This window comes from Triturus cristatus, chromosome 3_2 (genome assembly GCF_964204655.1).
Source record: "Triturus cristatus chromosome 3_2, aTriCri1.1, whole genome shotgun sequence".
NCBI lineage: Eukaryota > Metazoa > Chordata > Amphibia > Caudata > Salamandridae > Triturus > Triturus cristatus.
The window spans coordinates 88514051-88527300 of record NC_140584.1 but is presented as its reverse complement, the minus strand read 5'-3'; the positions used below and the strand labels follow the sequence as shown (position 1 = coordinate 88527300).

Genomic DNA, 13250 nt, shown 5'->3' with positions numbered 1-13250 from the left:
CCCATTTTACAGTGAGTTCTCACTCTCTTCTCTCATCTCTCGAGACGTACAAGTTCAACTTAACAAAAATGTGTTCACTAGGGAGTTACAGGTAAGCACTCACGGAACATGTATTGTTTTCCTTTATATTACCCCACACAATACAGATGGCATTGCTGGGCCATGGCTCTTATAGTCATCAAATAGAGCATGGTTCAAGACTAGAAAAACACTCTCCATGAGGCTTTCATCAGTTTGTGAAGGCGCCCTTTTGAGCTCCATAGGGCAATTTTCAGTTGGGTAAACCTCCTCCTTTAAGCAGGCTGGGAAACCACTGATCGTTTCCTCCAAGACACTATTAGAGTTGTTCGAATACTTGGACTGCATTTGCCATCTCACTCAGTATTGGCAAGGCTTTGAGGTACAACGGATGGTGAGGGACTAAACATTTGTCAGAAAGAAGTACCTGGAATTAGAAGAACTCTCCTCAAGATACAAAGCGTAGGGAGGTAGGAAAATATACTCCCAATTCAAAGAGTGAATATTAGGGATAACTATTCTGGGATTGAAAATATGATCTGAAGTGCCCAACTACTCATCCACATAACTATTCTGTCCTACTTTTGATTTTTCTTTTCTCCAAGCTCGCCCCTTCCAGGATTTCAAGCTAAACAAAAACAATCTCTGTAGAGGTGACCCAGTAAAAGAAAAAGTTCTATTAAAATACAGATCTAAAACTGCATTTGAAAGTCCACTCTAAGCATTTCACTTTATCTCAGGATATTGTGGAAACATCGTTTTCCACAGCTAAAAGTGGTTAATCCTAGAACATTAAGATATCCCTATACATTCGAGAAAAAGGGAAAAGTATTAAACGGTACTAGCAGATTAAAAGCAACTGCACAATTTATATACAGAAAGTATCTAAAGAGATTTTGTCAAATATTTCAGAAAGAATCAAATCTATTCTGCCAAACAGCAGCCAAAATAGTCTATTTGTTAGTTTTAATCCATACACTAATACAACTTGCTAACTACCACTTCACCCAACTCAGCCCATTACCATTCATTTCATCTACAGGTCTCCCAGAGAAAGACAAGAATTACAGTGACCCAGACACATTTTCGGACCTCCTTACTACCTCATCCAACAGGCACACCCACACAAACATCCACGGAAACTTAAACCTCCCAGACAACTCTAGCATTAACAAAAACAAGCATTGGCATAGCCAATAGGTCTCGCCTTTGGGACCTTATAAGTGGTTAGCCATGCAGCATACAAGCTGCGAGTTTACAAACTTTACAAAGAAGACAAAGCAACCTTCACATTTTGTTTAACAGTGGTAGTTGCGCTGGACAAGTTTTTTTTAACCACGTGTGCTTGAAGGTAGGCGCTTATAAATTGGCTTGACGTAAAAAAAGAAGGAGGATGGAGAAAGGCGGCGGGAGAGGAAGAAGTGAAGGTAAATGAGGAATAGGTGAAGAAGTGGAAGGAGAGAGACATGATGCAGTGATATGTAGAAAGATGGAGCAATACAAGTGAGAGTGGAGAGAGCAGGGCGGCAAGATGAAGGGGAGAAGGAGGTTAGTGCAGAGATTAATGTTAAACGGTGACATGGAGGCAAAAGCAGTCGATAAAAAGAGAGAGCGCATTAAAGGCCACAAAGAGCTTTAAATTACTCTGCGCATTTCCAGGGCGAGCAGGTAGGAGAGGAGGGTGGGGAACAAGAAGGGGTGGCGGGGGTGCAATGGGGAGGGCAGGCGAAGGAGTGGGGGAAGACGGGGAGAGAGGAAGGGAAATGTATGAGTGGGGAAGAGGGAGAGAATGGGTAGGCGAAGAGAAGGCCGAGGAGAGAGGAAGTGGGGAGAGGGTCAGAAAATGAAGGTGCGCTGCAGGGATCCGAGAGGACGGGGGCAGAGGAGAGAACGGAGTGTGTATCGGGATGGGGTAGTGGTGAAATCGGTGCGATCCTGCAGGCACTTCTAGCTGTTGGCTCTTGTGAGCTGGAGGATGCAGGTGACTTGGGCTGATGACTGTAGCTGTCAGATACATGTTGGAAGTCAGCAGCATAGCAAGGATGCCCTGGGCATGGTGCAAGAAAGGATCATGTCCCCTTTGCTGGTGTTGGGGTAGTAAAAGACAGCAAGTACCAGGGTCCGCCGGGCCCCGGTGCCGCTGCACCAATGGCAGCTATGCCCCTACTGCACGTTGATAATACTGTGATTTTTAGGACACTGGAGGATGCTCCAACTACAAGCTAATACTAATAGGCTGCATGGAATCGCACAAGACTGAGCACCTGGAGTGGAATGGAGCACCCTGAAGCTGCAGTGCACGGCGCTGTAGAAAATCGTCTAAACAAAGCACTAGACTATAGGCAGTTACAATTGTTGGTCACCATCACCGACTTCTCTATACCTCCCAAGGCGCATAGAGTGGAGTCGAAACGTAGCATACAGCGCTTGAAGAAAAAAAAACATGAAATACATAACAGTATTAAACTCTGCTGAACGACACCCACAAACTGTGCCTTTAATATCAGAATGTCCTGTTTTGCTTGACAATTCGTGACAGGAAGAACAAGTTACTTACCTTCGGTAACGATGTATCTGTAAGAAACATTAGTTAGTTAGATTCCTCACCTTAGAATATCCCCAGGCGTCAGACTGGATCCGGAAGATTTTTCGTCAGCAATACCCCTTGTGCGTCGCTAGGCGTCGTCTGCGGCTCCGCGTCCGTCGTTGGCGTCGGAATGACGTCGGAGTACTTAGACGCCGCCCTCGCGCGCTGACGTCAGTTCTTGTACATAGCTTTCCGCGCCAGGAACGCAGAGCCATGCAAGAGACCGACACTGGTGCCAAAAAGAAATCTAGGGGCCTGAAAAGGACAACCTTAACCCTAGATGTCAGTTCGCAGAACGGGGAGGATGGGTGGGTCTGTGAGGAATCTAACTAACTAATGTTTCTTACAGATACATCGTTACCGAAGGTAAGTAACTTGTTCATCTGAAAGAAACACGTTAGTTAGATTCCTCACCTTAGAATAGATACCCAAGCAATACCATCCTCGGTGGTGGGTCTGCGAACCAAGATCACACCAGAAAGTCCTGGAGGACAGAACGGCCAAAGAAGCCATCCCTCCGGACTTGGCTGTCAAGACAGTAATGTCTGGCAAACGTGTGTAGCGAAGCCCACGTCGCCGCCTGACAGATGTCCTGCAAAGGGACACCCCGTCCCAAAGCAGCAGTAGCCGCTGTGGCCCGAGTAGAATGGGCGCGCAGCCCAACAGGAGGGTCCTTTTTTGCCAAGGAGTAACAAATTTTGATGCACAAAACGACCCACCGAGAGATGGTCCGTTTGTGCACAGCTTTCCCCTTCTTAGCACCCACGTATCCAACGAAAAGTTGGTCGTCCACCCGGAACTGCTTTGTGCGGTCCAAATAAAAGGAGAGCGCACGTTTTGGGTCCAGACGGTGGAGCCTCTCTTCCTCTTTGGAAGGATGCGGAGGCGGAAAGAAGGTGGGCAAGGTGACAGACTGCCCAAGATGAAATGGAGTCACCACTTTCGGAAGAAAGGAGGGACGAGGCCGAAGGACAACCTTGTCCGGATGAACAGAGAGAGAAGGAAGCTTTGAAGATAAAGCCTGGAGCTCACTCACCCGTCTAGCCAAGGTGATGGCTACCAGAAAAGCAGTCTTAAGCGTCAGCAGACGAAGAGGACAATTATGAAGAGGCTCAAAGGGAGCACACATTAGAAATGTGAGAACAAGATTCAAGTCCCACTGAGGCATTACAAAAGGGACAGGAGGGAACGTGTGAGTAATGCCTTTTAGAAAGCGCGTAACTACAGGGGACTTGAAAAGAGAAGGCTGATCAGGAAGCCGCAAGAAGGCAGAGATGGCAGCAAGATAACCTTTCAGGGTGCCCAGGGCAAAGCCCTGCCGGGCCAAAGAACGAAGAAACAGTAGAACCTCAGAAAGAGGGGCGGAAAGGGGATCCACAGCCTTTGATGTGCACCATGCCACAAATTTGTTCCACCGGCAGGCGTATACCGTCTTTGTGGAGGGACGCCTGGCTGCCAGAATGATATCACAGACTTCAGGAGGCAAGTCAAATGGCATCAACTGCCGCCGCTCAATCTCCACGCATGGAGTTGGAGGCTGGACAGGTTCGGGTGGAGGACCGTCCCCTGCTGCTGCGACAGAAGATCCTCCCGAAGGGGCAGACGTATCGGAGGATCGGTCAACATACTGAGTAGCTCGGGATACCAGTACCTTCGTGCCCAATCCGGAGCCACCAAGATGACTTGGGCCCGGTCGTGCCTGATCTTCTTCAGCACTCTGGGCAGAAGTGGTATAGGCGGAAAGGCGTACAACAGACCGCAACTCCACTCGTGACGAAAAGCGTCGCCGAGCGAGTGCCACCTTGGAAATTCCAACGCGCAGAACTGCTGACATTGCGAGTTCTCTTCGGTGGCGAATAGATCTAACCAAGGCTCTCCCCACTGCTGAAAGAGACCTTGCGACACTTCGGAGTTCAGACGCCATTCGTGATCCATCATGCACCGGTGGCTGAGTTCGTCTGCTCTGGCGTTCAGAGAGCCCGCCAGATGTTGAACCACTAGGGTGACGCCCTGGTGTTCCAGCCATGTCCAGAGGCGCAGGGCCTCCTGACAAAGGGTCCACGACCCCACCCCGCCCTGTTTGTTGCAGTACCACATGGCGGTGGTGTTGTCCGTGAACACCTGCACGACACTTCCCCTGACAGAGGGAAGGAAGGCTTTCAGTGCAAGTCGGATCGCTCTCAACTCCAACAGGTTGATGTGGAGACGAGACTCCGCCGGAGACCAGAGGCCTCTGATCTCCGCCTCTCCCATATGGCCACCCCATCCCAGGAGGGACGCATCCGTCACTACGACATACTCCGGTTGGGGAAGGGAGAGGCCCTTCGCGGTCCGTGAGCCACCACTGCAACTGCTGTGCAGTGCCCTCCGAGATCAAGACATGGTCGGACTGGTTGCCGTGATGCTGGGCCCACTGAAACTTCAGGTCCCACTGCAGAGCCCGCATGCGCCGTCTGGCGTGATGCACTAGTAGGATGCAGGAGGCCATCAGCCCCAGAAGCCGCAACACTAGCCTGACCGAAACCCAGGATAGAGGCCGAAAGATGGGAATCAGGGCCTGTATATCCCGGACCCGCTGTTCCGGCGGATAGACCCGGAACTGCGCCGAATCGAGAACCGCTCCGATGAAGAGGAGCTTCTGAGAGGGACTCAGGTGTGACTTCGGCACGTTGATGGAAAATCCCAGCAAATGCAGGAGATCCGCCGTAGTCTGGAGGTGGGAGACGACTGTCTGGGGCGAGCCCGCCTTCAACAACCAGTCGTCGAGATAGGGGAAGACTGGAACCCCTGATCTGCGCAGATGAGCTGCGACCACCGCCATCACTTTCGTGAACACCCGAGGGGCACTGGTGAGGCCGAAGGGGAGCACGGTAAACTGAAAGTGCTCTTGGCCCACCGTGAACCGCAGGTAACGCCGGTGGGCCGGCAGGACGGGGATGTGGAAATATGCGTCCTGCAAGTCCAACGCTACCATCCAGTCTCCAGGGTCTAGGGCAGCTAGAACCTGAGCCAAAGTTAACATCTTGAACCTTTCCTTCCGGAGGAAGGCATTGACATTCCGGAGGTCCAAGATAGGGCGTAGGCTCCCTTTGCCCTTCTTGGGAACCAGAAAGTAGTGGGAATAACAACCACGACCTACTTCTGGGCTCGGAACGCGCTCGACGGCCCCCTTAGCATAGAGGGCCGAAACTTCCTCGTGGAGAAGATTCAAATGATCCCCCGAGATACGGTGGTGCTACGGTGGCATGGCTGGAGGGGTCGTCTCGAAGGGGAGGGAGTAGCCCCTTCGGACGATTTGCAGCACCCACCTGTCCGATGTGATGGACCGCCAGTGGAGCAGGTGATGGCGAACTCTGCCGCCCACTGGCGTGGAATGGGCCTGAAAGCTCGGACTAGGAAGGCTTGGAGGCAGATGCTGCCGGGGTGGATGTGGGCTGACCACGTCGTCCACCAGAACCGCCTCGGCGGAAACCACGTCCGCGACCGCGCGCAGGTTGGTTCTGCGGCTGGTGGCTAGGCTGACGTGAGGAGGCGCCCCTTCCTTGGCCACGAAAGGGGCGAAAAGCGGAAGTGTGCGCCCGCGGGGCCGAGAGGCCCAAGGACTTGGCCGTAGCCCGGGAGTCCTTGAAACGATTCAGCGCACTGTCCGCCTTCTCACCAAAAAGGCGAGTGCCATCAAAAGGCATGTCCATGAGGGTGCTCTGGACATCCCCAGAAAATGACGTGGACCGCATCCAGGCGTGACGTCGAAGCGCCACCGTGGTGGAAATCGCCCTACACAGCGAGTCCGTTGTGTCAAGCCCACAGCGAATGGCGTGTCGCGCTGCATCCCTCCCATCGGCCAAAGCCTGGGAAAGACGTGTCCGGGCCTCCTCCGGGCACAGGGGCAGCACGTCCTCCACCGCATCCCACAGAGAGTGGGAGTAACGGTCCAAGAGACATGCGGCGTTCAAAGACCGCAGGCCCAAACTAAGGGAAGAGAACAGTTTCTTGCCAAACTGTTCGAGTCTCTTGGAGTCCCGGTCCGGCGGAGCGGTCGGGAAGGAGGATTGGGAGGTAGAGGCCTGGATAACCAGACTCTCGGGGGTGGGGTGTTGAGACCGAAAACTGGGGTCGCCCGGAGCAGGGCGGTGGCGCCTGGCAACGTTCTTATCCACAGGAGGAACTGTGGAGGGCTTGGACCAGGTGCCCTGCAGAACGTCAGTGAGGGCCTCATTGAACGGCAGCAGAGGCTCAGTGGAGCTTGCGGCTGTTTGAAGCACCTCAGTGAGGATGTTAGTCCTCACAGCCACGGCAGGCAGCTCAAGCCCGAGGGCCGCGGCCGCCTTGCGCAGCACCACGGAAAATGCTGCACCCTCCTCCGAAGCCACAGTCGGAGGAGAGGTGAATCCAGTGTCCGGCGAGGTATCCAGCCTACTGGCCTCCCCCAGTTCGTCTGCCCAGTCCTGTGAAAGCTGCGACTGAACAGCCATAGGGTCCTCGAACCCCTCCCAGTCGCCCCCGTCATCCGATTCCTGATAACGAGGAGGAGCGATCGGAGCCGGACAGTAGAGATAATGAGTCTCAAGAGGCGTCGGATGCGGCGTCGACGGACGCCGCCTCGGCGCCGGGTCCGGAACAGGGCTAAACCGGGGTACGACACCGCCCGGAGTCGGCGCCGGTGGAGACGGCGTCGGCGGCGCCGGTGGTGTGGGTGTCGGCGGCGCCGGTGTAGGTGGTTCAGCGTGGCGCCGGCGGAGGAGGCGTAACGAGGTCGACCGGCGTCGACGGGGGCCCAGGCATGGGTCCCGCGGGGACCTGCGGCGTCGGGACCGGAGTCGTCGACGGCACCGGGGCCGGAGACACCGGCGCGCGAGGTCGCCCAGTCGAGTCCGCGGGGCCCGAAGGCGCGCCAGCGGGCGTCGACGGCGGGGCCAAGTTCCTCATGGCCGAGAGGAAGGCACTGACCTCCGCCGGCGTCACGTCAGTCCCAGGGACCGGAGGGTATGGGGACTTGCGCGGCGCCTGCGGCTCCGACGGAGCCGCGGGGGTGGAACCACCCGGACCCTCGGCCGTGTCGCGCGACCCGCGAGGGGAATCCGAAGAGCGATGCCGTCTCTTGGACTTCTTAGAGTGTTTGGACTTACCCGACGACTTGGAGCCCGACGACCGATGATGGCGTCGGCTGCGGCTCCGCAACCGATCCTTGGACCTCCTCCTGGACCGGGATCGCGCAGGGCGCGGAGCCGAGTGGAGAAGCTTGCGGGACCGCTCCCGCCTAGCCTTCGAAGTCAACGCCTGGCAATCGGGACACGACTCCGCGTCGTGGTCGGGGCCTAGGCAGTAGAGGCACCGGCGGCGGTGATCGGTCACCGACATCAGTCGATGGCAATCATCGCAAGCCTTGAACCCAGGCATCCTACCGGCACCAGATGTCGATTGACAAGGATCAAAAAGGATCAAAAAGGTTTAGTCAAAAAAGACTAACAGGGGTAGCTCTCCCGGATCGGCGCTTACTGGCGCGGAAAAAAGAAGAACTGAAGTCAGCGCGCGAGGGCGGCGTCTAAGTACTCCGACGACGTCATTCCGGCGCACGACGCCAATGACGGACGCGGAGCCGCAGACGACGCCTAGCGACGCGCAAGGGGTATTGCTGACGAAAAATCTTCCGGATCCAGTCTGACGCCTGGGGATATTCTAAGGTGAGGAATCTAACTAACGTGTTTCTTTCAGATCCCTTAATCACACGGAAAACATCAAAGGTGCTGAAGCATGTGCGCTCGCACGGAAAACATCAAAGACACTGAAGCACGTCCGCTCGCTCCCGCAGGCAAAACGCCGTGGGAGTGACCCTTACAAATATTAACCTGACCCAACAGGACGAGGAATGCAGATGAAATATGTAACAGTATTAAACTCTGCTGAACGACACCCACAAACTGTGCCTTTAATATCAGAATGTCCTGTTTTGCATGACAATTCGTGACAGGAACCCTTAATCACACGGAAAACATCAAAGACTGTAACACTGTAATTTGCCCAGGAACAGCAACGCATACCGAATTGGCGCCTAGGCAGAGATTACGGAGACAAATCTGAGACGGGCTTCGGGGCTGTGCCTGCTGATTAAATGTCGTGCAAGCACATCTGCATGAGTTTTGGGCACAGCCGAAAATGCTAAGTTGGAGCGGTGCTTGCTGCGGCGCCAAAGGCTTTGTGAAGGGTACCCACTCTCTTTTTAGCTTCACTACTTGCTCTGATATTTGAAAAAAATGCTACAAAGTTGAAGTCTGCAGCTGTAGAACCAGCCCATCTGTAGTGGTTTGTTGTGTTTGGCGCTACGTAATGGGCTTTTGTGTCTTCCTGTCGGAAAGACAAAAAAAATTAAGTGTTAAAAGGACACGGGTCAAGGGCACATCGTCCGAAAGTATAAGTATAACTATTAAAAATGTTAATCAAAACATATTCTGCGAAATGTGATTATTTCTGGGTCTGTTTCGGTCTCAAAACAGTGAATTGGTGGGACCGAGGTAAGTGTGCCTCTGACCTGAATCGCTGTAGATATTTTCGTGGTTTTTGGTTGACCACAGTGCCGAGCGGAACTGACATCATTAGCTTTTTGACAGCAGATGACGTCACATCACTGACGCGCGCGACGGCGGAAAAAGTGAAAGCTCCAGATGGCACCTCGAGCGCTGAAAGTTGCCGGCTGCGCGAGTGCATGCTCGCGTGAACGCAAGCGCTAGGCCAGCCAGCAGCACTTTGAAAACTCACCTACTAAATGTCTCTCCGAGCAGCGCATGCGCACTGACTCAGCGAGACCTAATAAGATAAATCCTACTTAACTTCATTGAGGCACAGTATGTTCTTCAATCAACATTCCCCAAACGCCACATGCTGCACCTCATATTTTTGACATCAACAACCCTCCACTACAAGCCTCACATGACCCTATGCTGGACCAACCACTTTACCAACCCCATCACCCGGCTAAACTTTAAACCAACACATAAAAGTTAACACAAAGAGAACTAACCTTCAGATAGTTTAAAGATTTTTTCACAGACAACCTAATGCTCAAACTCATCTCTCATTCTGCCTCCTCTGTTGGCGGATGTGAACATCTTAAATAAATGATAGCACAATGAAGCACAAGCGATGAAGGCATAGATCAGTGTGCACTTGTTACAGTTCAAACCATTTAATCACAGTTCGGTGTTGATGCTCAACTCTCCGTGGTCCACCGCTCCAGGCCACTATTCACAAAACAGTTACTACTTATAGAAAAGGAGCGTCTTCTAAGTATCCACAATTATATCAGTCCATAATTGACATGTATCCAAAGAAAAATCGTCAGGCCAGATTTTGGTTGTAGTGAAGTATTCAGGTTTATTCCAGAAATATCACAAACAGCATCATCTGTTCAGTATCAAATAGTCTTGACAGCCGCTGTCAAGACTATTTGATACTACGGCCCTTTCAGTCTAAGAAAATAACTACTACTCCAATCACACGTTGGTGAAATCTTTGCTTTGGAGCTTGTAAAGCACTCACCTGCCTATCGGCTAGGTTCATACTATGTAAATACAACATACATACATTCATTACCTGGTTAGTTCTCGCAGTCGGTGTACTTCGGCATCACGCTGTTGTAATGTTATGCCCAAAATATTGTTCTCCTTTTCAGAAGCTTCCAACTTAAACTGAATGCTCTTCATTTTTGTCAAGGCCTCTTCCACTTCTGAAAAAAAGTTAAGAAAATCTTTTAAGATTATACAAACTAAAAATCAGAAGTTAACACAATTTATAGTTTCTACATTTATCAAGACAAAGTGCAGGACCTCAGATTTCCCAAAATCCTTTTTGCAGTATTGTATCACTGTACTACATAAAATACGTCTGATGTAAAAATGTCTCATCACATCTCTGTGGATCAGGCAAAATTGCAGAGTTTTACTTTTCTGGTATAGTATTTGACCAAAGGCAATTAGTTAGGTTGCCCCTGGTCTCGATGCAAGACCTGGTTATTTTTAACCTCTATTTTAGAGGGACAAAGGGGAAAAGGTCGCAAGTTCTGGCCACTCTGGATACTCTTATGGATACCTACGGCAGTACGAAGGGCACGATTATTGCGGGAGATCTTAATGTCACGTTTGAACCCCTCCTAGCCTCAGATTCAGAATGGGGTCTTGATCCCGAGGAGGATCGTCTGTGGGATATCCCAGCCTTGGCTCTTCCCCCAATCAAACGTTGGTCTGAGGTTATAGTCCAGATAAATTCACTCTGTTATGAGCATGGTCTTAGGGCTTTGAATGGTAGAACCCGGGGTGACAAGATGGGTGCTAACACTTTTGACAATGGTCGCTCCAAAAGTAGAATTGATTATGTCCTCTGCTGTAATAATTTATGGCATTCCATTAAAGATATGGTGGTGGAATCTAGAGTTGAGAGTGACCATAATCCCATTTGTGTCACCCACCAGTGGTGGAGCGGTACCTCCTCTGCAGTAGGTACAATTGAACTCTATCCGCCAGAAGTTGTGCCCTCTAATAATATGCGTAGGGTTAGATGGCGGGAGGTGGCAGCCAACGATATGTCCCTAGCAAAAATAGATTCTGACTTGGCTGGTGCCATCTTGCATTTAGAGGACGCATTGGCCTCCGACGAAGGTTTGTCCCAAGTTACAGGTATCCATGAGTTATTCTTTGAAAGACTAAAAGGTTACTTTTTGAAGCCAGCGGTTAAAAACAAAATGCGCCCTTCTGGGCGGCTTCGTTGGTTTGATAGGGAATGCAGAAAGGCAAGAACGAATCTAGCTGCAGCCCTCTCTAGTGGCAATAGGACTCGCACTCAGCTGGCAAGGCAGGCCTACAAAAAATGCCTTGTGCAAGCAAAAAAGACCTGGGACGAGCTCTTCTGGCAAGATTTAAAGGGAGCAAGCTATGGGAATGACCCAAGAAAGTTTTGGAATATTATCAAGTGGAACAGGGGTGGCCTGCCCGATACCCCTTCAAACCATGTGGCACAGGAAGATTGGCTCAGGTATTTTATGCCTCAATACGCCTGTAGTGCTTTACATAGTGATTTGGTTACAATCCCATATGTTTTTTACATTAAAGGTCCTTTCAGTCCCAAAGATGTTTCTGTGGCCCTGGCATCGGTAGCCACTGGACGTGCACCTGGATCGGATGGGGTCCCGTCTGATGTCTTTCTCCAGAATAGAACTTGCTGGAGTAAGTACATTGCACTAGTGGCCAATGCGGTGGCTGAAGGTGCCCCTGTACCAAAATCTTGGGGGGCCGCCATTATTATCCCAATCTTCAAAAAAGGTGATAAGGCTCTCCCGAGTAACTACAGACCCATTAGTCTGATAGATACAATACAGAAGGTTATCGGGAGGATGGTCCTGAATTTAATATTAGATTGGGAAGAGGACAATGGGGTTTTATCCACATTCCAAGCAGGATTCCGCAGATCGATTAGTACAGTGGACCAGGTTTTTCGTTTCATCCAATTACATTGGAAGACTGTGACTTTGGGGAAAGGCAGTCTCTTTGTGGCTTTTGTTGATCTGAGAGCTGCCTTTGACCTAGTTCCTCGGTCAAGGTTGTGGCTCGTTTTGGCAAAGCTGGGGCTTCCTCTGGAAGTTCTGACTTTGGTTATGAGACTACACGAGTCCAACTTTGCTAAAGTCCAATGGGGAGGTTATGATGAGGTTACTACTGAGTTTCCAGTCGAGCGCGGTGTACGCCAAGGCTGTACTATGGCCCCGACGCTCTTCTCTTTGTATATTAATGGGATTGTAGATCGTATGCTCAGTGTTCCCACAGATGCTCCTAAACTGGCGGGGATAGCCACCCCAATACTGATGTTTGCGGATGACACTCTTATTGTGTCAAAAACACCAAATGGTTTGCAAAAAGCTTTGTCCGTTTTTGATGATTTTTGTTTAGCCCATGGATTAGAAGTAAATGTATCGAAAACCAAACTTATGGTTTTTAACCCACCTCCTAGTTACAGAGTAAGGAAGTTCTTCATGAATGCCCAGCCACTAGAGGAGGTTAACAGCTTTATATATCTTGGTATGCACATATCCAATGATAATAAGTGGAATAAGCATGTCATGATGTCCTCCTTGAAGTTACAGCAGACCACTGGGGTTTTACTCAAGGAGTTTAAAACCTCCTTTACTAAGCCAATCAAACCTGTCCTTCAAGTCTATGAGGCAAAGGCTTTAAGCTCTGTCTTGTATGGGGCAGAACTATGGGGTTTCGACTCCTTGAGATCCCTAACGGTAGTCGAAAATAAATTCCTACGCAGTATTACAGGTCTACCGCAGAGTACACCATTGGTCCCCTTAAGATATGATTTAGGTAGGAGAGCTATCCTGGAATTAGCTAACCTCCGTCCTGTTTTATACTGGCGGAGGTTGTGGTCTACCCCGGAGCTCTCCTCCTATGCCAGGGGACTCTTGGATGTTATCAAGTCTGACACTTCTCACAAGATTGGCTGGCTTAGGAAGATACGTGCTGCCTTGGTTGACTTGGGTTTGGTGGGGCTGTGGAGTGATCCACTGACAATGACATTCCCTTCTAAGAGCTCCTTGAAAATGCTGTATTGGGAACATATTGATTTTAAGATCTGGAGCCAAGTCAATAGCTCCTGG

General features: G+C 50.9%; 1 protein-coding gene across 1 annotated transcript in view; it reads right to left on the bottom strand.

Moving 5' to 3' along the window:
- The window catches only part of CCDC14 (coiled-coil domain containing 14), a 128724-nt gene that overhangs the window by 21279 nt on the left and 94195 nt on the right, over window positions 1-13250 (bottom strand). Inside the window, exon 12 of the mRNA XM_085647310.1 lies at window positions 10193-10325. Coding sequence (XP_085503436.1) covers window positions 10193-10325 — 133 coding nt within the window. The remainder of the gene's footprint in view (window positions 1-10192; window positions 10326-13250) is intronic.